Raw genomic sequence first — 23,408 nt, 5'->3', positions numbered from 1 at the left:
GGGGAGGCAGGGAAACCCTATTCACATCACTGTTGCACCCAGCCACTGCAAGAGAAACCCCCACCCGGCAAGCCTGCCCCATCCCAGACAGGAAACAGGGTCCCACAGACCGCTCCTCCTCACCCTCTACCTCCCTGTGCGCATGCACTGGGCCCAGGGAACCCTGTACATCTCAGCAACTTTCGCCTTGAATGTCCTTAGAACCCCCTTCCCCTACTTCATCTGTTGACACAGCTTTTATACTCACCTGTGGAAGAGTCACCTTCTTACCCGCTATTAGAGGATGGAGGAAGGGGTTTTCATTGCATTTCATTTCTGAAACATTCCTAAGACCCTTTGGTTAACCTTCGAATATTCAAGCTATTGTGCAGCTCCAAGAAGCAATTATAGAAATAGCTCCTTTTTAATTTTATGTCCTCTATATGCCAGGTGCTTCACCTGTTCTTTCACTTAATCATCATACCATATTAGCAAAGGATGTGTTATCTATGTGCGACAAATGAGGAATGATGCTCAGGGGATAAAGGGACTTGCCCAAGTCCCTCAGCTGGTGTGTGACTGCAGAGACTGTGCTCTTCCCAGTGTGCCGCGATACTTCTCAACACTCCGCTAACCTGCTGTCACCTGCTTTCCCTTCCAGCCCCCACATCCTTACCATTTTCCCTCCCTGGGAATTCCTGCTTCTGCGAAAATGGCATCCTCTGGCTCACACTTTCCTAATGGCCCCATCTCCTTCAGAAGCCAGGTGAGCCCAGCACTGGACTGAAGTTCCCGCGACACCCCACCTGTACCCCTATCATCAAGGGAACTGCTCCACCTGAGAGGACCAGGTCTTTAATTTTTAGTAAAACCTGGAGGTGATGGGCCAGCCGCAGTGGCTCATGCCTGTAATCCCAACACTATAGGAGTCCGAGGCAGGCGGATCACGAGGTCAGGAGATCCAGCCCATCCTGGCCAAGATGGGGAAACCCCATCTCTACTAAAAATACAAAAATTCGCCGGGCGTGGTGACACGTGCCTGTAGTCCCAGCTACTCGGGAGGCTGGGGCAGGAGAATCGCTTGAACCTGGGAGGCGGAGGTTGCAATGAGCCAAGATCACGCCACTGCACTCCAGCCTGGGGACAGACCGAGACTTCGTCCCCCCAAAAAAAAAAAACTGGAGGTGATTTACAGTGAAAGACACAAATAAAATACAACTGTTCAATGGAAATAGAAAATAAACACCATAAAAGAGAGAAGAGAGGTAATTTGTTAGCATCAAGAGTCACGTTGCTATATGGTCAAAGGTTAAATTTATCTCTTAAAAAATGGCAGGATTCAAAGTTGTACATACATGTGATTACTTCTGTTTTTTACACCCACACACAGTACAAAAGATTATTAAAAATATTCCCAAAAGGCAGATGCAATGATGCACACTTATACTCCCAGCCACTCAGGAGGCTGATGCAGGAGGATCGCTTGAGCCCAGGAGTTCAAGGCCAGCCTAAGCAACATAGTGAAACCCCATCTCCAAAAATATAATAGTAATTCTCTCGGCCAGGTGCGGTGACTCACGCCTGTAATCCCAGCACTTTGGGAGGCCGAGGCGGGTGGATCACGAGGTCAGGAGATCGAGACCATCCTGGCTAACACGATGAAACCCCGTCTCTACTAAAAATACAAAAAATTAGCTGGGCGTGGTGGTGGGCGCCTGTAGTCCCAGCTACTTGGGAGGCTGAGGCAGGAGAATGGCATGAACCCAGAAGGCGGAGCTTGCAGTGAGCCAAGATCGCGCCACTGCACTCTAGCCTGGGCAACAGAGTGAGACTCTGTCTCAAAAAAAAAAAAAAAAAATTAATTCTCTCAAAATATTAAACAGAGGTGGTTTTATTGATAAGATTTTGGCTGTTTGGTTTTCCACTATTCTCTATTGGCTAAAATTTGTTTAATGAGCATGAAACGTTTTTATTTTATTTTACTTATTTTTATGATTGAAAAAATGATATGAGTTTCTCCCTGCCAAGGCAAAAAATATATATATACCTATATTTATATGTGTATGTCTAGATCTATATCTCTACATCTCCATCACTGTCTCTAGGTCTAGAGATAGAGATACAGACGATGAGATAGAGAGAGAGAGAGAGAGGGAGGTTAGAGATAGAGATGATGGAGATAGATGAGCTAGTGATAGAGACATATCCACAGAGGAAAACCTACCACTACTTTAAGAGAGAAATCTTTTTCCCAAGAATCAAATCCTTAAAGGAACAAACACTGTAACCAACTATATCCTCAATAATTGTTTTAAAACAAATGCAGCAGCATTTCATATGGCATTTTTTTCCTTCTTTGTACAAGTCAAGGACATAACAAAAATGTGTGAGTAAAGGTTATTGTGAATGGTTGGGCAGAGTGGAGACAGGGCTGGGACTGAGCTAATGACGTCCAGGTTTGCCGCTCTCCAAGCCTGTTGCACAATGCCAGTGCAGAACTGAGAATCCCTAGGATGGATGGAAGAGCTTCAGCTAAGACTTACCTCCTTACCTGTTCCCTCTGCCTCCATTATGAACATACAGTGCATGCATGCGCATGCGCGCGCGCGCGCGCGCACACACACACACACACACACACACACACACACACACGCACACACACTGCTGCTGCTAGGATATTAATGTGCAGTTTGTTAGATGAGATTCCCCTTCCTTCTCATCCTCTGATTTGGTCCTTTTCCTTCTCCCCTATCTTTTGTCTTTCCTGATCTAGCAAGGCTATGGATCATATGCTGATCCCATCACAGACTAGCCCTCCATTAGGTTCAGTCCTCAGCTCTGACACACAGGCCTGCTGGAGAAACCCTCCAAGCATTGGTGGATCTTGCACCTTTTGTGTGCCTGCTGTCTAACTACTGATGACGTGGTCACTGCCTGATGGGGAACTGCATCAGCTCTGTGAATTCTTGCAATCTATTGCCTGGGAAAGTGTCTTGCACATTAAACAGGTAGCCCATAAATGGATGAATGGGGGTGGGGGCAGAAGGGGGGAGGTTGGAGGGATTCATCTAATAAGGGAAACAAGCAGAACAGCCTACAGAGGCTTAAGAACGCAGAGGCCTGCTCTGCAGCCCAAGCCCCTCTATGGGGTAAAGTGCCATCAGATATTTGGTGCCATGGAGAGTTGATGAAGAAAGCCTTCCAAAAACAATGAAATTGTTTTTTAATTTATTTTAACTTTTAGAGACAAGATCTCACTATGTTGCCCAGGCTGGTCTCGAACTCCTGGGCTCAAGAGATCTTCCCACCCTGGCCTCGCAAAGTGCTGGGATCACAGGCATAAGCCACCATATGTGGCCAAGAGCAAAATTTTTAAAGCAGGACATTATGGCCTGATGGACAGGAGAGACTAGGGTCCCTCCTCCCTCCCAGGGGCCTGGCTTCATCTCAGAAAAACCGAGTCCCTCTTGCTCCACACCCGCATCCTTAGCTTCAGCCCCGGCAGTTGTGTTGAGCAGATGCTAAGGAGATGGAGACATTTTACCCCTTCCACAGCTGCTCCAGAGCGTCTCAAACCCAGGGCTGATTTAGGGTTGCCCTGACATGGCCATCCCTATTCTATGTCCAAGTGTCATTCATGGCTAAAGCAGCCAGGGCCCCAGGGCAACCAAGCTCCACTCTCCTCTGCCTGCTTCCACGTGCCCTCCTCTGCCCCAGTGTTCCTATCATTACGTCCTGGGCATGGAAACCCGGGCCATTCTTGGACCAGGGCTGTGGGCTGAATGAGGGCAGGAAGATCCGGGTCAATGGGAAAGGACAGCCCAGAAAAGAGAATTCACCACAACCTGTGGTCTCCCACTGCTTTGGTAGGAACCTTGTAAACACAGCAGCAGCCCCCAGGAAAGTCTTGGAAGAAAGGAGAAGCTGATCAGATTTAGAGACTGAGGCATCTAGAGGGCCTCCAACCGAAGGCTCCCCTAGCCCTAAAAAGTCAGACTCCCATCTCCTTAGCCCTTTCCCTCACAAACCAGCAGGTGGCACCACCAACAGGGATTTCAAAACCAAAACTAAACTAAAGTGGAAACTCAGATCTTTTGTTTATGCAAATAGTTCATTCCCTCCAACATTCCTCCGGGAATGGTCCCCCCTCCACTCCACAGAAAACCCTCCCCTCCCTGCTGTGCATGACGCGGCCTCCCTCTGCACACAGTGCACGAAGACGCTGTCAGGAGAGCCCAGGATTCAACACGGGCCTTGAGAAATGTGAGTAAGGGTGATGGGCACCCAGGTGGGAGGGAGAAGCTGGGGGAGAAGCCAGGGCATGGGAGGCAATTCAGGGAGACAGGAACACCCTTCTCTCTTCACACACCTCATCAATCCCACTGTGCACACGCGTGGACACACACAACACACACCCCATCCCTCCTCCTAGGGATCAGAGGAGACCTTATACATAGAAGCTCATGCCATGGTCCTTTCTTGCCTCTGGGCTCATGGCAGGGAGCAGCGAGAGGAGGGGACCCCTTGCCCAGGAGGGGACACTCTGTGCCTGTGTACCACACTCCACAGATGGTTTCTCCCAGATGCTCTTGCTGAACCTGTGGGAGCACTTTCAGAGATCCACGGGTGGAAACCCTCACCCTCCATTAACTGGTCCCAAGCCAGTCCTATTCCTGGAAGGGGAAGGGAGGGATGGGGGCGGGCAGGGGAAGAGGCTGGAAAGGGAGTGTGAGGGGAGTGTAGTGGCCTCTGGACTGGACGCTGCCCTGGGGAGTGACAACTATGCAGCAGCTGCACAGGCAATCCTCCCCACCCACCCACCCCTGCTGAGAACATGTCTGTGAGGTCCAGTGTGGGCAGAAAGGAGAATGCCCAGCGGTATAGCTGTCTCATCCCCTGCCACGGCCACTGCCCACCTGACAAGAGTACTGAACCCCTCCAGCTCCAGACACTCTCTTTTGTTTCGGCAGGTGGCTCTTGTACCTCTTGGTGCTGGCCATGTTCTGCAGGGCAGGAGGCTCCATTCCCATCCCTCAGAAGTTATTTGGGGAGGTGACTTCCCCTCTGTTCCCCAAGCCTTACCCCAACAACTTTGAAACAACCACTGTGATCACAGTCCCCACGGGATACAGGGTGAAGCTCGTCTTCCAGCAGTTTGACCTGGAGCCTTCTGAAGGCTGCTTCTATGATTATGTCAAGGTAGGGGCAGGATGGCCGGGCGGAGGGGAGACAAAACTGGGCCCTCTGGGATCTGGGATCTGTATGGCATGCACACCCCCAGACACAGCCCAGCCCCACAAGAGCTGATGGCCAACGGCCTCTCTGAGAGCCTGGGGATGCCCTGGATGGTTGCTCACTGGTGTAGAGGCCCTCGGTGAGCACTGAGGGGAGAAGCACAGAGAAGGAAAGGGACAGAACCCATTCAGGAAATTCACCATCCACTGAGTCAGGAAAACCTTCCCCATCAGCTGTCTAGCTGAGAGTCTTTGGGAAACCACCGTGCCTCAGCTTCCCTGTCTCCAAGGAAATGATTGACATGGCTGCCTGCTTCAACAGGAACACAGGGACGTGAGGAGGAGAAATGTGGGCTCTGGCAGCACGGGAATAGCCTTCAGCAAGGACAGTGTGCTCAGAACCCTCACCTCTGTGACAACCAAGGGTACCTTCCCAGGCCTGTCTTTCTCTATCCAGTAAAAATGAGATTCAGGGCTCAAGCAGAGCCTGCGAAAGTCCAACAACTACCATTCCCAGGAGATTCCTGGAGATTATGCGTGAATTACATGAAAATGGCACGTCTTCCCCGCTCAGAAGACTTGGCGAGTGTGCAGTGTTGGGGGAGGGTGTTTGGTGGCAGAGTCAAGGAGAGGTTGAGGAGGCTGTGAGGAGGAAGGAAGAGGGATGAGGCAATGCCTGCTGACGCTGAGACTGGTGGGCTCCAGGGCCCATGTTCCGCCGAGGGCATCAGGAGGCACTCAAGGTGTGAATGGTTTGATTAGGCTGAGGTGGAATCTGAAGACAAAAAATAAAGCGGAGCTGTCCGAGCTTTGGGAATGAGGGGCGGGTAAAGGCTGGGTACAGACAACCAGGACCCCAGGGGAACACGCCATAGGAGGTGGTGGGGATGGAGAGGACCTGAAACCTGCCAGCAGAGCAGAAAACAGGGAAGGGGTGAAGTACCCAGTCCAGGACAACACGCAAAGAGTGAGTCAGTGGGAGACTTGGGAAACAGTTGAAAGTCACATAGGGAAATTTGCAGCAGCTGAGCCCAGCAGGTAGTGACCAGCCGGAGCCATTGTGGTGCATGAGTCACTCGGGGCGAGACAAGGAGGACCGTCACTGAGCGACCATGTGCACCACTCCACAACAGGTCTTCTTCCTACCCCCTGTCCTTCTTCCACCAGATCTCTGCTGATAAGAAAAGCCTGGGGAGGTTCTGTGGGCAACTGGGTTCTCCACTGGGCAACCCCCCGGGAAAGAAGGAATTTATGTCCCAAGGGAACAAGATGCTGCTGACCTTCCACACGGACTTCTCCAATGAGGAGAATGGGACCATCATGTTCTACAAGGGCTTCCTGGCCTACTACCAAGCTGTGGGTGAGTAGCTCCTCAGGGATCCCTTTTCTCTGACCTCAGCCATATTGAATGGGGGCCAAGAAAGGGAATCTTGAAGGCAAAGAAGCTGAAAGCCTGGCTTTCCTTGTTCCTCGCCTCAAGAGAGCTTTTCCTAACGAGGCCTGTCGACCTGGGCTCTGTCCCCATGGAGCAGTCCCCAGAGAGCACTGGAGAGGCCTGGAGGTCCAGGTGGCCTAAAGATGCCTTTGTCTTTAGGCCTCTGGTGAGTGACCTCCCTAAGATCAGAGCCACTACTCAGGTCTCCCAGCAGGAGCTTAACCCTCCTTCCTGAATGCCTTCCAGACCTTGATGAATGTGCTTCCCAGAGCAAATCAGGGGAGGAGGATCCCCAGCCCCAGTGCCAGCACCTGTGTCACAACTACGTTGGAGGCTACTTCTGTTCCTGCCGTCCAGGCTATGAGCTTCAGAAGGACAGGCATTCCTGCCAGGGTGAGCCAGAGTGGTGTAGCAGGGAGGCAGGGGTTGAGCCAGGGCTTCCTGGGCCAGCCAGAGTGCCCCCGTGATGCCCTGCGGCTCTGCTCTCACAGCTGAGTGCAGCAGCGAGCTGTACACGGAGGCATCGGGCTACATCTCCAGCCTGGAGTACCCTCGGTCCTACCCCCCTGATCTGCGCTGCAACTACAGCATCCGGGTGGAGCGGGGCCTCACGCTGCACCTCAAGTTCCTGGAGCCTTTTGAAATTGATGACCACCAGCAAGTACACTGCCCCTATGACCAGCTACAGGTACAGCCGTCCTACCCCTGAAAGACCCCTTCCTCCCCTTCTGTCTGCACTTGGCTCCTCTTGTCCCAACTTCCTCCTGGATCCCCTGGCCAGCTGGGGCAGGAATTGGCCAACATCACCCATGGGCTGGGTAAGTTCCCACACAACTGGAATTGGGTCATGGGGATCCCTTTTCACCTTCCCCTGAAAACACACATAAGGCAGGATTTCATCACCACCACCACCACCCTACTACCGATTTGGCCCTGTGTAAAAAAGTCCAAGCTGAAAAAAAAAAAAAAACCTCCTCCCCTGCTAGATCTATGCCAACGGGAAGAACATTGGCGAGTTCTGTGGGAAGCAAAGGCCCCCCGACCTTGACACCAGCAGCAATGCTGTGGATCTGCTGTTCTTCACAGATGAGTCGGGGGACAGCCGGGGCTGGAACCTACGCTACACCACTGAGAGTAAGGCTCCCTGGAGGCCTCCCTCGATGGCCAGCAATGGGGAAAAGGTGGGAAGAAGGAAGGACAAGTGGCTCTGAAATAAATATGCCCTATGGTCTCCCCAATAGTCATCAAGTGCCCCCAGCCCAAGACCCTAGACGAGTTCACCATCATCCAGAACCTGCAGCCTCAGTACCAGTTCCGTGACTACTTCATTGCTACCTGCAAGCAAGGCTACCAGCTCATAGAGGTAAGAGCCCAGGGCTGAGGGGAGAGAGCTGGCCCAGCATCCTAGGGGGAATTCAGATGGTGGGTTCACAGAGGATTTAGTCTCACCCCAGCTGGAGTCATAGACGTTTCAGCTGGAAGAGTCCCCTGGTCCACCAGCTCTCAAGCTTGCTGCACACTTAGAGAGTTTAAAAATACTGGAAGATTGCTTGAGCCCATTCATTCAAGGACGCTGTGAATAGCCACTGCACTCCAGCCTGAGCAATATAGCAAGACTCTGTCTCTGGAAAATAAAAATAAGCAAATAAATAAATACTAAAGTTGAGGGCCCCCAAAAGAGACTCTGATTCCATTGATCTAGAGTAGAGCCTGAGCAACAAGACTATTTAAAGCTACCCAGGTGATTCTAATGCACAGCCAAGTTTAAGAACTATTGCCCTAGTCCAATAACTCAAGAGAGCTGAAGGAACTGAAAAGGCCGGGTGGAGATACAGTGACTCATCAACATCACATAGCGATTTTGTACGGCAGGGACTAGGACCCCAATCTCCTGCCTCCTGCTCCAGGGCTCTTTTACACATGTTGGTGGTCTCACCCTGGGCCCACCGTCCTGTCCTCAGTTCTGCAGATTCAGGAGGGAATATGGTTTTATCCATTGATCAATCTCACAAAAGCTGTTCTCTGTCTCTCTGGACAGAGACCCAAGACTGGACATCCCATCGTTGTTCAACAGGTCCACAGAGAACACTTAATCAGAATCAAAGAAGAGACCTATGATATGTCCTTAAGTCATAGTTCATTCATTTAATGCACACTTTAAGTGTCTACTGTCAGGCACTGTCCTAGATGTGGGAGGTTCAGTAAAAAGAAACCCACATAGTCACACAGCCTTTGTGGAGCTCACATTTGAATGTTGCATCAAGTCGAGTTCACCTGATGCATTGTTCTTTACTCCAAAGTGCTTCCAGCTCCATCAGGAGGATTGGGTGGGTGTCCTGGGTTCAGAAGACTAGAGACTCACAACCTCTTTGCTCCTATTACAACCCTCCCTTGCCTGCACCACCCACTGCCCTTACTTTTGCATTTGTCATTTCATCATAGAATTTAAAGCAAGTCACACCGTTTCTCACATTACCTACATTTTACTCAGACGTTCTAGTTCTCATACACATTCTCTCACAACCAGGGCTAACTCTATGGAATGATTTTTGGTCTTTTTGTTTTGTTTTTGAGAGAGAGTCTTGCTCTGTCACCCAGGCAGTGGCATGGTCTCAGCTCACTGTAAACTCCACCTCCCAAGTTCAAGTGATTCTCCTGGATTCAAGCTATTCAAGTGCCTCAGCCACCCGAGTTGCTGGAATTACAGGCATGTGCCACGATGCCCAGCTAATTTTTGTATTTTTAGTAAAGACAGGGTTTCTCCATGTTGCCCAGGCTGGTCTCAAACTCCTGACCTCAAGTGATCCGCCCACCTCGGCCCCCCGAATTGCTGGGATTACAGGCATGAGCCTCCGCACCTGGCCGATTTTTGGTCTTAGTAAAACTTATTCATTTGTCCAGTAACTTTTCATTTCAAAGACTGCCATTTCCTAGTCTTGTCCCTGCTCAACAGCAACAGCACTTCACACACATCAACGTCTCCAGCACCTTTCAAAGCAGCGAGGTGGCTCCAGTATTTTAGGGAAGGCCTCTGTCCTTAGGAAAACTGCAACCCAGGAGAGATAAAGTGATGCAGGCCTGGAGGCAGGGGACACCAGCAAAAGAAACATGGTTCTGCCCTGGAGCACAGGCTTTTGTTTTGATACACAAAACACTCAAAACATGGCTTGTGATTTTTTTAGATTACAAATTGTGGGATTCAATTGGACCTCAGTGGGAACAGGCCACAGTCTAGACAGAGGATGATAGGGTCTATCAATTAGCCCTGCTCTGACTTGCTGTAGTGTGGCTCAATGCTCCTGTCTGTAATGGGCTGGGGAGAAGGAAAAAGGAGCCACATCCATGGGGGAGCCACATCCATGGGGGAGCCAAGAGTTATCTTTGTATTGCTTCCCACTCCTGTGTGGAAAGGGCAGGAAGGGGACCTGCATTGCCTCTTGGCACTGATGGCACCTCTGTCATCTGCTCAACAGGGGAACCAGGTGTTGCACTCCTTCACAGCTGTCTGCCAGGATGATGGCACGTGGCATCGTGCCATGCCCAGATGCAAGAGTAAGTCACAATTCAGGGATATGACCCTGGGGACCTCCCACCTCCTGCCTTGAGGACCTGGGCCAAGAAAGAAAGAGGGGTCCAGACTAAGCCTCATTCTAAGAGACCCTCACCCTGACTTGTCCTTTGATGCCTATGGCCCATCTCAGGAATCAGTGAGCCCTCATCTCAGCGGGATGGATGGGCTCTACCCAGAATTGAATTTCATGCCACCCAACTCCTGTCCATTGCAAGGGCCCTCCCCACTGACTGTCTTTTCTAAGCTTCTCAGCCTGCTCTGCGGGTAGACAACGCACACTCCCCCCACTGAAGTTCCAGCACAGTCATTCTCAGCTCTCACCCTGCCCTGTGTTCTCTCCAAGTCAAGGACTGTGGGCAGCCCCGAAACCTGCCTAATGGTGCCTTCCGTTACACCACTACAATGGGAGTGAACACCTACAAGGCCCGTATCCAGTACTACTGCCATGAGCCATATTACAAGATGCAGACCAGAGCTGGCAGCAGGGAGTCTGAGCAAGGTAGGGACCAATGCAAATGGAAATTCCCTCCCTTCCATCCCCTTGGGGTATCCTCTGAGATTTCTCCCAGTAGAATCCCTAGGGAATGCATATTAAGGTACCTGCCAGGGCACTGACTTCAGGGGCCTAAACTATAGTGCTAACAGGAACCTAGTAGGTTTGAAGAAGGAGGCATCTGAGCTGATGCAAAAAAAAGATTCAAATTGCATAAACAGCTCACTGTCACCACATCATCCCCACTACCACCATTGTCTCCACCACACCCCCACTGCTACCATCACTGCCATCACCACCACTACCAGTAACAACACCAGCAACACTACCAATAGCATCAGTGCCAGCACAATCACCACCATCACTGCCATCACCACAATCAACACTGTTACCATTACCAACACTACCATCACCACTACCATTATCACTACCATTACCAACACCACTATCACCACCACCATTACTAACACCAACACCACCATCACCACCACCATCATCACCACCATCACCATTACCAACATCATCATCACCACCAACACTAACACCACTTCCATCATCACTATACTGTTACCAACAACACTACCATTATCACCACCACCATTACCAACACCACCATCACCACCACCGTTACTAACACCAACACCACCATCACCACCAACACCATCATCACCACCATCACCATTACCAACATCATCATCACCACCAACACTAACACCACCATCACCACCATCACCACTATCATCATTACCAACACCACTGTCAACACTACCATGATCACCACCACCATTACCAACACCACTCTCACCACCACCATTACCACCAACACCATTACCAACACCACTCTCACCACCACCATTACCACCACCATTACCAACACCACTGTCACCACCACCACCATTACCAACACCAAAACCACCATCACCACCAACACCACCATCATCACCATCACCGTTACCAACACCGTCATCATTACCACCATTACCAACACCACTGTCACCACCACCATTACCACCAACACCATTACCAACACCACTATCACCACCACCATTACCACCAACACCATTACCAACACCACTGTCACCACTATCATTATCACCACCATGATTACCAACACCAACACTACCATCAGCACCAACACCATTACCAACACCATCATCACCACCTCACTAAAACCTCCATCACAACCATCACCACTATCACCATTACCAACACCACCATCACCACTACCATTATCACCACCACCATTACTAACACCATTACCAACACCACTGTCACCACCACCACCATTACCAACACCAAAACCACCATCACCACCAACACCACCATCATCACCATCACCATTACCAACACCGTCATTACCACCATTACCAACACCACTGTCACCACCACCATTACCACCAACACCATTACCAACACCACTATCACCACCACCATTACCACCAACACCATTACCAACACCACTGTCACCACCACCATTACCACCAACACTATTACCAACACCACTATCACCACCACCATTACCACCAACACCATTACCAACACCACTATCACCACCACCATTACCACCAACACCATTACCAACACCACTGTCACCACTATCATTATCACCACCATGATTACCAACACCAACACTACCATCACCACCATCACCATTACCAACACCATCATCACCACCAACACTAACACCACCACACTAAAACCTCCATCACCACCATCACCACTATCATCATTACCAACACCACTGTCAACACTACCATTATCACCACCACCATTACTAACACCATTACCAACACCACTGTTACCACCACCACCATTACCAATACCAACAGCACCATCACCACCACCACCACCATCACAACCACCAACACCATCATCATTACCACCATTACCAACACCATCATCACCACTACAATTATCACTGCCACCATTACTAACACCATTACCAACACCACTGTCACCACCACCACCATTACCAACACCAATATCACCATCACCACCACCAACACCATCATCACCACCATCACCATTACCAACACCATCATCCCCACCATGACCACTATCATCGTCATCATCACCACCAACAGTAACACCATCACCACCATCACCATTGCCAACACCAACACTACCATCACCTCCATCACCATTACCAACACCATTACCACCACCACCATCACTATCACCATTACAAACACCACCATCATCACTACCATTATCACCGTCACTATTACTAACACCATTACCAACACCACTGTCGCCACCATCATTACCAACACCAACACCACCATCACCACCACCATTACCACCATCACCATTACCAACACCATCATCACTACAACCAGTACCAACCCATCACAACAAATACCACCATCACCACTACCACCATTAACAATACCACCATTAACAACACCATCACCACCAACACTAACACCACAGTCTTCACCGCCATCATGACCACTACAGCTAACTCAGTGAAACTCCCCTCTCCATTCTCCCCCTCAACCTGGTTGTGATTTTTGCACTTAGTTTTACTAAACGACTCTCACTCATTAGTGGGTATTTTTCTAACTTTTTTAAACATTAGAAATCACATGCATTATAGGTTTGAAACACAGAAAAAATGGAAAAAATCTGGATTATAAATGGTATTCATTAAGAGCTGGGCTTTGGAGTCAGAAAACCTCTTGCACCTTGGTTCTGGCACTTCAAAGTTATGTGACCCTGTGCAAATTATTTAACCTCAGTTTCCTCATCCACAAAATGAGGATAATAACACACACCTGCAAGTGTCACTATAGTGCTTAAATGAGATCATGCAGATAAAGTGCTTAGCAACAAGCATGGCACATTTTCAGCAATCAGAAGATGTAGCTACAATTATCGTCTATGATTCCACGACCAAGGTGCAATCACTGATAAGATTTTGATATATTCCTTCTGATTTTTGTGTCTACTTTCACAAGAAGGGATCACAGCAAACATATATTAATAGTTAAGCATTCTGGCCAGGCGTGGTGGCTCACGCCTGTAATCCCAGCACTTTGGGAGGCCGAGGCGGGTGGATCACGAGGTCAGGAGATCGAGACCATCCTGGTTAACACAGTGAAACCCCGTCTCTACTAAAAATACAAAAAATTAGCCTGGCATGGTGGCAGGCACTGTAGTCCCAGCTACTCGGGAGGCTGAGGCAAGAGAATGGCATGAACCTGGGAGGCGGAGCTTGCAGTGAGCCAAGATCGCGCCACTGCACTCCAGCCTGGACAACAGAGTGAAACTCCGTCCCAAAAAAAAAAAAAATAGTTAAGCATTCTGATTTTTTTACTTGGCATTAAAACAAAATATAGGTCTAGAGCCTCTGAACACTTGACCTTCTTTCCTTCTAGAGTTGAGCCTTTGACCTTTGGCCCTTGCCATGTTGGTTCCTCCCTGCCGCTCTCCCCATCAAGCACACTCAGTACTTGCTGGCCTCTGCAACCTAGTTTTCTTACCCATCACCCCCCAACTTGATTCTTGCCTCCTCTGCCCTCAGGGGTGTACAGCTGCACAGCACAGGGCATTTGGAAGAATGAACAGAAGGGAGAGAAGATTCCTCGGTGCTTGCCAGGTGATTGGAAACCCTCTGGGGCCATCATCAGGGTCTTTAGCAGCCTGCAGGGCCTCAAAAGCAGTGTGGCCCAGAAAAAGGAGAGAGAGGAGAGAAGAGGGGAACATCCCAGGAGAAAGGGAGAGAGGGACAGAGTGCTGAATTCAGTCCCGAAATGCTGCCATTTTCACTAAGCAGATGGGAAATCAGGGAATAAAAACAATGGGAGACCCCCTAGGAAGAAATAAACAAGAACAAGGGGCAAGACGTGGTGTCTCACACCTGTAATCCCAGCACTTTGGGAGGCCAAGGCAAGCGGATCACCTGAGGTCAGGAGTTCCAGACCAGCCTGGCCAACATGGCGAAACCCAGCCTCTACTAAAAAGAGAAAAATTAGCCAAGCATGGTGGCACACGCCTGTAGTCCCAGCTACTTGAGTGGCTGAGACACAAGAATTGTTTGAACCCAGGAGGCGGAGGTTGCAGTGAGCTGAAATCGCGCCACTGCACTCCAGCCTAGGCAACACAGCAAGGAGTCTCAAAAAATAAAAATAATAATTAAAGAAAAAAAAACAAGAACAAGAAGAGCCTGTCAATAGGCCAATGACGGAGGTGTGGGGATGGGAGGAGAAAGAGAAAAGAGACAGAAGCCAAAAAGAGAGGGCAAACAGGGAGCTGGCTGGCTGCAGAAGGAAGAGGTGTGGGACCTGGAACTGACTTGCCCTTGTCTTCCCTATCTCTCCCTCAGTGTGTGGGAAGCCCGTGAACCCCGTGGAACAGAGGCAGCGCATCATCGGGGGGCAAAAAGCCAAGATGGGCAACTTCCCCTGGCAGGTGTTCACCAACATCCACGGGCGCGGGGGCGGGGCCCTGCTGGGCGACCGCTGGATCCTCACGGCTGCCCACACCCTGTATCCCAAGGAACACGAAGCACAAACCAATGCCTCTTTGGATGTGTTCCTGGGCCACACAAATGTGGAAGAGCTCATGAAGCTAGGAAATCACCCCATCCGCAGGGTCAGCGTCCACCCGGACTACCGTCAGGATGAGTCCCACAATTTTGAGGGGGACATCGCCCTGCTGGAGCTGGAAAATAGTGTCACCCTGGGTCCCAACCTCCTCCCCATCTGCCTCCCTGACAACGAGACCTTCTATGACCTGGGCTTGATGGGCTATGTCAGTGGCTTTGGGGTCATGGAGGAGAAGATTGCTCATGACCTCAGGTTTGTCCGTCTGCCCGTAGCTAATCCACAGGCCTGTGAGACCTGGCTCCGGGGAAAGAATAGGATGGATGTGTTCTCTCAAAACATGTTCTGTGCTGGACACCCATCTCTAAAGCAGGATGCCTGCCAGGGGGATAGTGGGGGCGTTTTTGCAGTAAGGGATCCGAACACTGATCGCTGGGTGGCCACGGGCATCGTGTCCTGGGGCATCGGGTGCAGCAGGGGCTATGGCTTCTACACCAAAGTGCTCAACTACGTGGACTGGATCAAGAAAGAGATGGAGGAGGAGGACTGAGCCCAGAATTCGCTAGGTTCAAATCCAGAGAGCGGTGTGGAAAAAAAAAAACAACTGACCAGTTGTTGATAACCACTAAGAGTCTCTATTAAAATTACTGATGCAGAAAGACCGTGTGTGAAATTCTCTTTCCTGTAGTCCCATTGATGTACTTCACCTGAACAACCCAAAGGGCCCCTTTCTTTCTTCTGAGGATTGCAGAGGATGTAGTTATCAATCTGTAGTTGTCACTTTCCTCTTCCACTTTGATACCATTGGGTCATTGAATATAACTTTTTCCAAATAAAGTTTTATGAGAAATGCCAGTGTGCAAAATGAGTCAAAAGTTGTATTTATTTTATATAAAAATATTTTGTAAGGAAGGTCATATTTAAAATATTTAGTTAGGAAGGCAACAAGAATAATTGAGTTTATGCACACATTTATAATTAGGTTATGGATAATAGTAAATATCTGTGTTTTGTTTTGATTGTACAATATAAAGAAAATGCTGATTTTCCCACATGCATAGTTGTAAATATAACAGCTTTTTTTAATTTTTCAAGACAGACTCTCACTCTGTCACTCACACTGGAGTATAGTGGCGCAATCTTGGCTATCTGCAACCTCTGCCTCAGGGTTCAAGTGATTCTCGTGCCTCAGCCACCTGAGTAGCTGGAATTACAGGCATCTGTCACCACTGCCCGGCTAAATTTTTTGTATTTTCAGTAGAGACGGGGTTTTGCCATGTTGGCCAGGCTACTCTCGAACTCCTGACCTTAAGTGATCCGCCTGCCTCGGCCTCCAAAGTGCTGGGATTACAGGCAAGAGCCACTGCACCCAGCCTCTAACAGCTTTTTTAACAGCTCATTTTCCAATCTCTAAATATTCCTTAGGAGAGGAGTGCTATGAAATTTTTGTTTCAAAGTTGAATCACTAACAATATTGTTAAATCATTTGTATTCTTTAAGATCTCTAAAAATCAGAAAAGGACCCAGAACTTGGATTAAGCATTATAAGTATTTGTAATAGAACAGTATCATGGTGTTATTGCACAATGGACTGTTCCAGACTTGTTTAAACAACTTTACATGACCCAGCACACACAGGCCTGAACTTCAGAAGACCAGCAGAGTTAAAACATTCCCAAGTGATGAGTTGGGTTTTTTTAACTTTTTTTAAACTTTTTTTTTTTTTTTTTGAGACAGAGTTTCATTCTATCACCCAGGCTGGATGCAGTGGCACAATCTCAGCTCCCAGGTTCAAGAGATTCTCCTGCCTCAGCCTCCCGAGTAGCTGGGATTACAGGCGCCCGCCACTATGCCCAGCTAATTTTTGTACCTTTGGTAGAGATGGCGTTTCACTATGATGGCAAGGCTGGTCTCGAACTCCTGACTTCAAGTGATCCGCCCACCTCGGTCTCCCAAAGTGCTGGGATTACAGGCATGAGCCACCATGCCCAGCCCTCTTCTTATTTTAATAATCGGAGGAGTTCCCAGGAGAGTCAGATGACTCCTCTGACCTTCTAATTCCCACTCCCCCACCCCAAACTCATATGTGTCTTATTCTCAAAGTGCACTGGAATAGGAAAATACAGGCAAAACCAATGATCTGTGAATAGATGGTTCAAAGAAAAGAAAATATAAATTGCTTTGAGGCTTTGGGGCTTAATTTCACTCATAATAAGGAAAATATTTAAATAAAATGCCATCTTTTTATCTGTAAGACTGACAAAAATAATATACCATGTTGTTGAAAATGTAGAGACACTCTCACACATTGCTTTTTGGAATGTATCCCTACGGAGAGCAATTTGGTAACAGGTAACCAAAATTACAAATACATATGCCTTTTCACTCACCAATTCAACTTCTAGGAATTCAGCCCACATTTTCTCACATATGAAATAAACAGCACACATAGGTTAGTCATTGCAGCATTGTTTATAATAACAAAATATTGGAATCCTGCATTCTGAAAGGTATCTGGTACCAAAGTTTCAAGTAAATTATGGAATATCCAAATGATGAAATACAATGTAACCATTCAATCCTTACTACAGACAGCATGGTAAGTGAAAACAAGTAAAATCCAGAATGTATAAAATATTATGTATAAAACGCTACCATTTCCATTTGTAGCCGGGTGTGGCGGCACACGCCTGTAGTACCAGCTACTTGGGAGACTGAGGTGGGAGGATGGCTTGAGCCTGGGAGGTCGAAGCTGCAATGAACTATGATCACACCACTATACTCTAGCCTGAGCGACACAGCAAGGATCTGTCTCAAAAATAAATGAAATAAAATAAAATAAAATAAAATGCTACTATTTGTATACATAACAGGAGTAGGCATATATCACTTACATGTGTATAAAAGATCACTAGAAAGATATACAAGAAATATTGGTGGTCTCTGGGGGGACATAGGAGTGGAAAGAAAAGTTATCATTGTAAGCTGTTTTGATCTTTCAAATTTTTAACCACGTAGGTGTTTTACCTATTCAAAAAATAGATGGTGCTCTTTAAATTAAAAAAAAAAAATTTTAGGCTGGAAGCAGTGGCTCATGCCTGTAATCCTAGCACTTTAGGAGGCTGAGGCTGGAGAATCGTCTGAGCCCAGGAGTTCAAGACCAACCTGGTCAGAATCAATTGGTGACATCAGATGTTAAAAAAAAAAAAAAAAAAAAAAAAAAAACTTGAAAGAAGACTAACCCAGGCAACATAGTGAGATTCCATCATTACAAAAAATTAAAAATTAGCTGGACATGATGATGTGTGCCTGTGGTCCCAGCTACTCAGGAGGCTGAAACAGGAGGAACACTTGAGCCCAGGAATTCGAGGCTGCAGTGAGCAATGTTTGCACCACTGCACTCCAGCCTGGGCAACAGAGCAAGACCCTGTATCAAAAAAAATATAGAAAATAAGAATTTAAAAATTGTAAAGGAGTAGCCTCATTGAAAAAGTTGATATGTATCAAAGATTGGAGGAAGTTAGACATTCAGAGACCTAGGGAAAGAACATTCCAGGAAGAAGCCAAGGGCCCTGAAGTGAGCAGCTGCCTGATCCATCAGAGAATGTGCAGGCAACAACGCCATGTTCTGGGCAGAGTGCTCCGTATGCACGCATTGAAAAGCTCATGCTGGCTGCTGAATTGAAGACGTACTACAGCTGAAAAAGGGCATAAAAAGGACTAAGTCGGTGGCAATTACAGTAATCCAGGCAAGAAGTGATGGTAGCTCAGAGCAGGGGTGCGGTGGAACTGGCGAGAAGTGGTCAGGTTATGGATAAAACTTAAAGAAGAACCAAAGGGTTTCCTGACCGAGTAGACACTGGAAGGGGAGGGGTGAGAAAATGGCGTCAGCTTGATGGGGATGAGTACGAGACGAGCAGGTCTGATAGGTTCTGTCTGGAACATGTTGATTTTCAGATGGCTACTAGTTTAGGGCCAAGATGAAGGAGATTTACCCACCTCCTGAACCAAACAACAACAAAGAAGATTAAAATATATGAAACAACGGTTTTTGAGACACTGGACATTGGACAAAAAAAGACAATGATCCCTGAGAGACTGGGCCCAGTTTACTGCCTTGAGAGAGTTTCCAAGCTGAGTCGCCAGGAGAAATCCAGGTAGGACTCAGTCAGCTCCCTGACTTGAGGAGACACAGCCCCAGATCCAGGAGACCAAGGCTCCTGGAGGTCACAGAACTGAGGATCAGGGAGGAGAAAGGTACACAGAGAGATGGCCAAAGGTCTTCAGAGGATCCCACAAGTATTCAACTGAGTACTGCTCAGCACTCACATGTGAGAAAATTACCTGGGGATGGGGAGAATCCCAATAACATCAGCAGAGGGAACGCCACCCGGCAATCACCAGGCCTGGGAACAGTGCCTGATGCCACCAGCCAGCCTGGAAACCGTCATGCCCCACAGGGCACTGGGAAGAGAATGCAGGAGGCTCTCGCCTCTGTTGTGGGGCCCAGGCTGACCAGGACCGTGACCGCTGACGTAGGAGGAAAACCTGGGGAGTTCAGTACTCAGAAGCCAAGGAAAGAAAGTGCATGGAAGTGGAGATAAAGACTGAGCATCCATCCTTGGATGGAGCAATGTCAGAGTCATTGGTGACCCAGAAAAGCACAGTATGGTGGAATGATAGGGGGAAAGCTAGAGCAGAGTTGGAGAGAGAGCAGGAGAATAGGAACTGGAGACAGGGTATAATCAATTATCTGAAGGAATTTGCTGCAAACGGAAGCAAATAAATAGGGAAAGCTGTTGGAGGAATTGTGGTCAAGAGAAGTCTGTCTTAAGTTTAGAGGAATTACAACATGTTTACATACAGATAGGAATTACACAATAGGGAGGGAAATGGTGATGGGAGCGGGGGCGGAGATGGAATCGAGTTGGAAGCATGGATAAGTCACCAATGGATAAGTTAACACACAGGCCAGCTGAGTGTAAGGGAACAGATGCCAGTATTCCAGTAGATGTGGTGGTGGTAGAAGCTCTCTTCTAGGTTTCATGTGTCTTGGTGAGGTAGAAAATAAGGTCATCAGCTGAGAATGAGCATGGAGAATTTCAGGGGTTTGAGAAGAGAGAAGAAATGAAATAGTCATCTGGGACAGTGGGATTGAGAATGGATTAGGGAATTTTGATTGCCTGGGAGCATGAAGGGTTCATTTGAGATTCATGGCCAACAATTAAAAGGGAGACAGTTGTTCTTTTGTGAGACATTCTCACCTTTTTTGAGACAATTGTGTGAGCTTGTGTGTTTTCCCCCAGCCACTAGCAGCAGTACCAGTTGAGGCAAGAGGAGGCAGGGTTTTATTATGTCAAGTGAGCACATTGAAACCAAAGAAGAGCCAGATGTTGTGGCTCATCCCTACAATCCCAGCACCTTGGGAGACCAAGAAGAGAGGATTGCTTGAGGCCAAGAATTCAAGACCAGCCTGGGCAACATAGTGAGACCCCGTCTCTACAAAAAAATTTAAAATTAGCCAGGTGTGGTGGTGCATGCCTGTAGTCTCAGTGTCTCAGGAGGCTGAGGTGGGAGGACTCCTTGAGCCCAGGAGTTTGGGGCTGCAGTAAGCTGTCATTATGCCACTGTACTCCAGCCTGGACAACAGAGTGAGACCCTGTCTGAAAGAAAGAAAGAGAGAGAGAGAGGAAGGAAGGGAGGAAGGGAGGGGAAGGGAAGAGAGGGAAGGCAGGAAGGAAAATAACAGGCATGCAGGAAAAAAAATCATATTTTCAGAGGATAGACGATGACAGTGAGGACAACACAGGACACCAAAACGGAGGCAAGCCACCAAGGACTGGGAAAAGAGACCTGAAAGGCTTAGGGCCACTTAAGGCAAACACAGACAACTTCATAAATTGCTGGAAAAAAAATTCTACATAAATTATGCCACAATTATGTGACAGAGCAGGTAAAGTTCATCTAGGTCCAACCTAGGTGGTCAGTGTTTTCCAAAATCTCTCCTCGGGGGTCTCTGTCAAGCCTTTTGGGGTCAGCCCTGCCCCACACAACCGGCCTCTGCTTGGCCCTATGAGCAGATCAAATTCTTCCTTTTGGGTCTTCTTCAGTCCTACTCAGGTCGGACACACTCACCTGCAGTGGCCCCAGGATTCTTCTCTGCTGTCCTGACTTCTCCCCCAACTAGGTGCTCAGGTGCTTTTTTGCTTTCATCCCTGCTTCCGTGCATTTTTATTCTGTGAATTTTTATTTCTGTGATTTTTTTTTTTTTTTTTTTTTTTTTTTTTTGAGACAGAGGCTCGCTCTGTCACCCAGGCTGGAGTGCAGTGGCGTGATCTACGCTCACTGCAACCTCCGCCTCCCGGGTTCAAACGATTCTCCTGCCTCAGCTTGCTGAATAGCTGGGACTGCAGGTGCCCGCCACGACGCCCGGCTAATTTTGTATTTTTAGTAGAGACGGGGTTTCACCGTGTTAGCCAAGATGGTCTCGATCTCCTGACCTCGTGATCCACCCACCTCGGCCTCCCAAAGTGCTGGGATTACAGGCGTGAGCCACCGCGCCCGGCCCTATTTCTGTGCATTTTTATTCTAGCCATCCTCTTTGATTTTTTCTGTTAAAAACCTTAAGTTCTTCTTGCTTTCTATCTAAAAGAGATCAAGAAACATTTTCATTTTACCCATGAATAGGCAGACACCCAGAAAAACCTGAGCATATTATGCCAAAAATGTTTCACACTCAGTCCTTAAGCAATGAAGACAAAAGAAATGATTTGTTTCCACATTAAACCTAAAGGGAGATAGATACACAATGCAAATAGCCCATTTGGAGATGAGGCAGAATACAATGGTTACAATCAGAATGAGCGCCTTCCTGGCAGCTGCAGGTCTTCTGTGTCCTTTGTAGTCCCTTGTAGAGGAAGAGAGATTTTTTTAAAACAGATGCTTCCATTCAGGAAACTAGGTCCATCAGAGACTTTCCCTGTAGGTTTTGCTTTGGGGGGGTTCCCCCATTGTGGTTCCTGTTACCACAACTTCATCTCCCTCAATATGTCCAGTCTCTGCTTTTCTCTGGTTCAAGGGTGGACATACCCAAAATCAATTTCCTCTTAGGACAACTGAGAGAAGCTGGATCTTTCCAATGTGTCTTTTCATGATTGTAAGAGAAAATAAAAAATAAAAGGGTGTGACTACAAAATGTAGCAAGAGGGAAATCTTTGTAGTGATGGAATTGTTTCATATCTTGACTGCAGAGGTGCTTACATGACTTTCCAATGTAGTAAAATAACATAAAACTGCCCGTGCACATTGTACCAACATAAGTTTCCTGGTTTAGTTATTGTACTGTAGTTACCTAAGATGTAGCCATTAGGGGAAACAGTGCCTCTCTGTACTAACTTTGCAACTTCTTGTGAATATGTCAAAAGAAAAAGGGTTTTGTTACATCATTATTTTAAAAACCATGGCAGAGTTTGTGGATTTGATCAAGATTAAATAAAGCTGTGTTGTGTACATACGTGTGTGTGTGTGTGTGTGTCTGTGTTTGAGACGGAATCTCACTGTGTTGACCAGGCTGGAATGCAGTGGTACCATTTCGGCTCACTGCAATACCAGGTTCAAGTGATTCTCCTGCTTCAGCCTCCCAAGTAGCTGGGATTACAGGCACCTGCTACCACACCTGGCTAATTTTTGTATTTTTAGTAGAGACAAGGTTTCACCATGTTGGTCAGGCTGCTCTCAAACTCCTGACTTCATGTGATCCATCCTCCCTGGCCTCCCAAAGTGCTGGGATTACAGGTGTGAATCACCACGCCCGGCCTCATATTTTCAATCTTTAAAATAATAACCAATATGCAGGAAAAAAGTCACATTTCCACAGAATATGTTTCTGACTCTAGCAGTCACTGTAAAGGAAACTTTAGAGTCCCAGGATCCCTTCTAGCCCCTTCTGGGCTGGTCCAGTTTCAAGTAGGTTCAAGTCCTGTTGACCACCGGCCATTATCTTCCCTCCCCGGCATGAGTTGCTGACCCACCAGTCCCTTTTCTTCTGACCAAAGAAAAGTGACAATTCACCTTCTTTAAAAAGCTACCTCTTTTGCTGGGTTTCAGATGAAGCGGACATATGTTCCGAAGTAACTTGCAAGGTACTACG

General features: G+C 48.0%; 1 protein-coding gene across 1 annotated transcript; it reads left to right on the top strand.

Moving 5' to 3' along the window:
• Window positions 1-3,751: 3,751 nt before the first annotated feature.
• LOC129010370 (complement C1r subcomponent) lies at window positions 3,752-16,124 on the top strand. The gene is made up of 11 exons (XM_054444520.2): window positions 3,752-4,242; window positions 4,950-5,178; window positions 6,381-6,573; window positions 6,895-7,041; window positions 7,140-7,336; window positions 7,635-7,782; window positions 7,890-8,011; window positions 10,122-10,200; window positions 10,563-10,718; window positions 14,239-14,313; window positions 15,040-16,124. Coding segments are annotated over exons 1-11 (2,118 nt in total). The 5' UTR covers window positions 3,752-4,240; the 3' UTR covers window positions 15,810-16,124.
• The last annotated feature ends 7,284 nt before the right edge of the window (window positions 16,125-23,408 follow it).

Source organism: Pongo pygmaeus, chromosome 10, assembly GCF_028885625.2.
Source record: "Pongo pygmaeus isolate AG05252 chromosome 10, NHGRI_mPonPyg2-v2.0_pri, whole genome shotgun sequence".
NCBI classification, from domain to species: Eukaryota; Metazoa; Chordata; class Mammalia; order Primates; family Hominidae; genus Pongo; species Pongo pygmaeus.
This window is presented reverse-complemented; position numbering and strand designations above follow the sequence as displayed.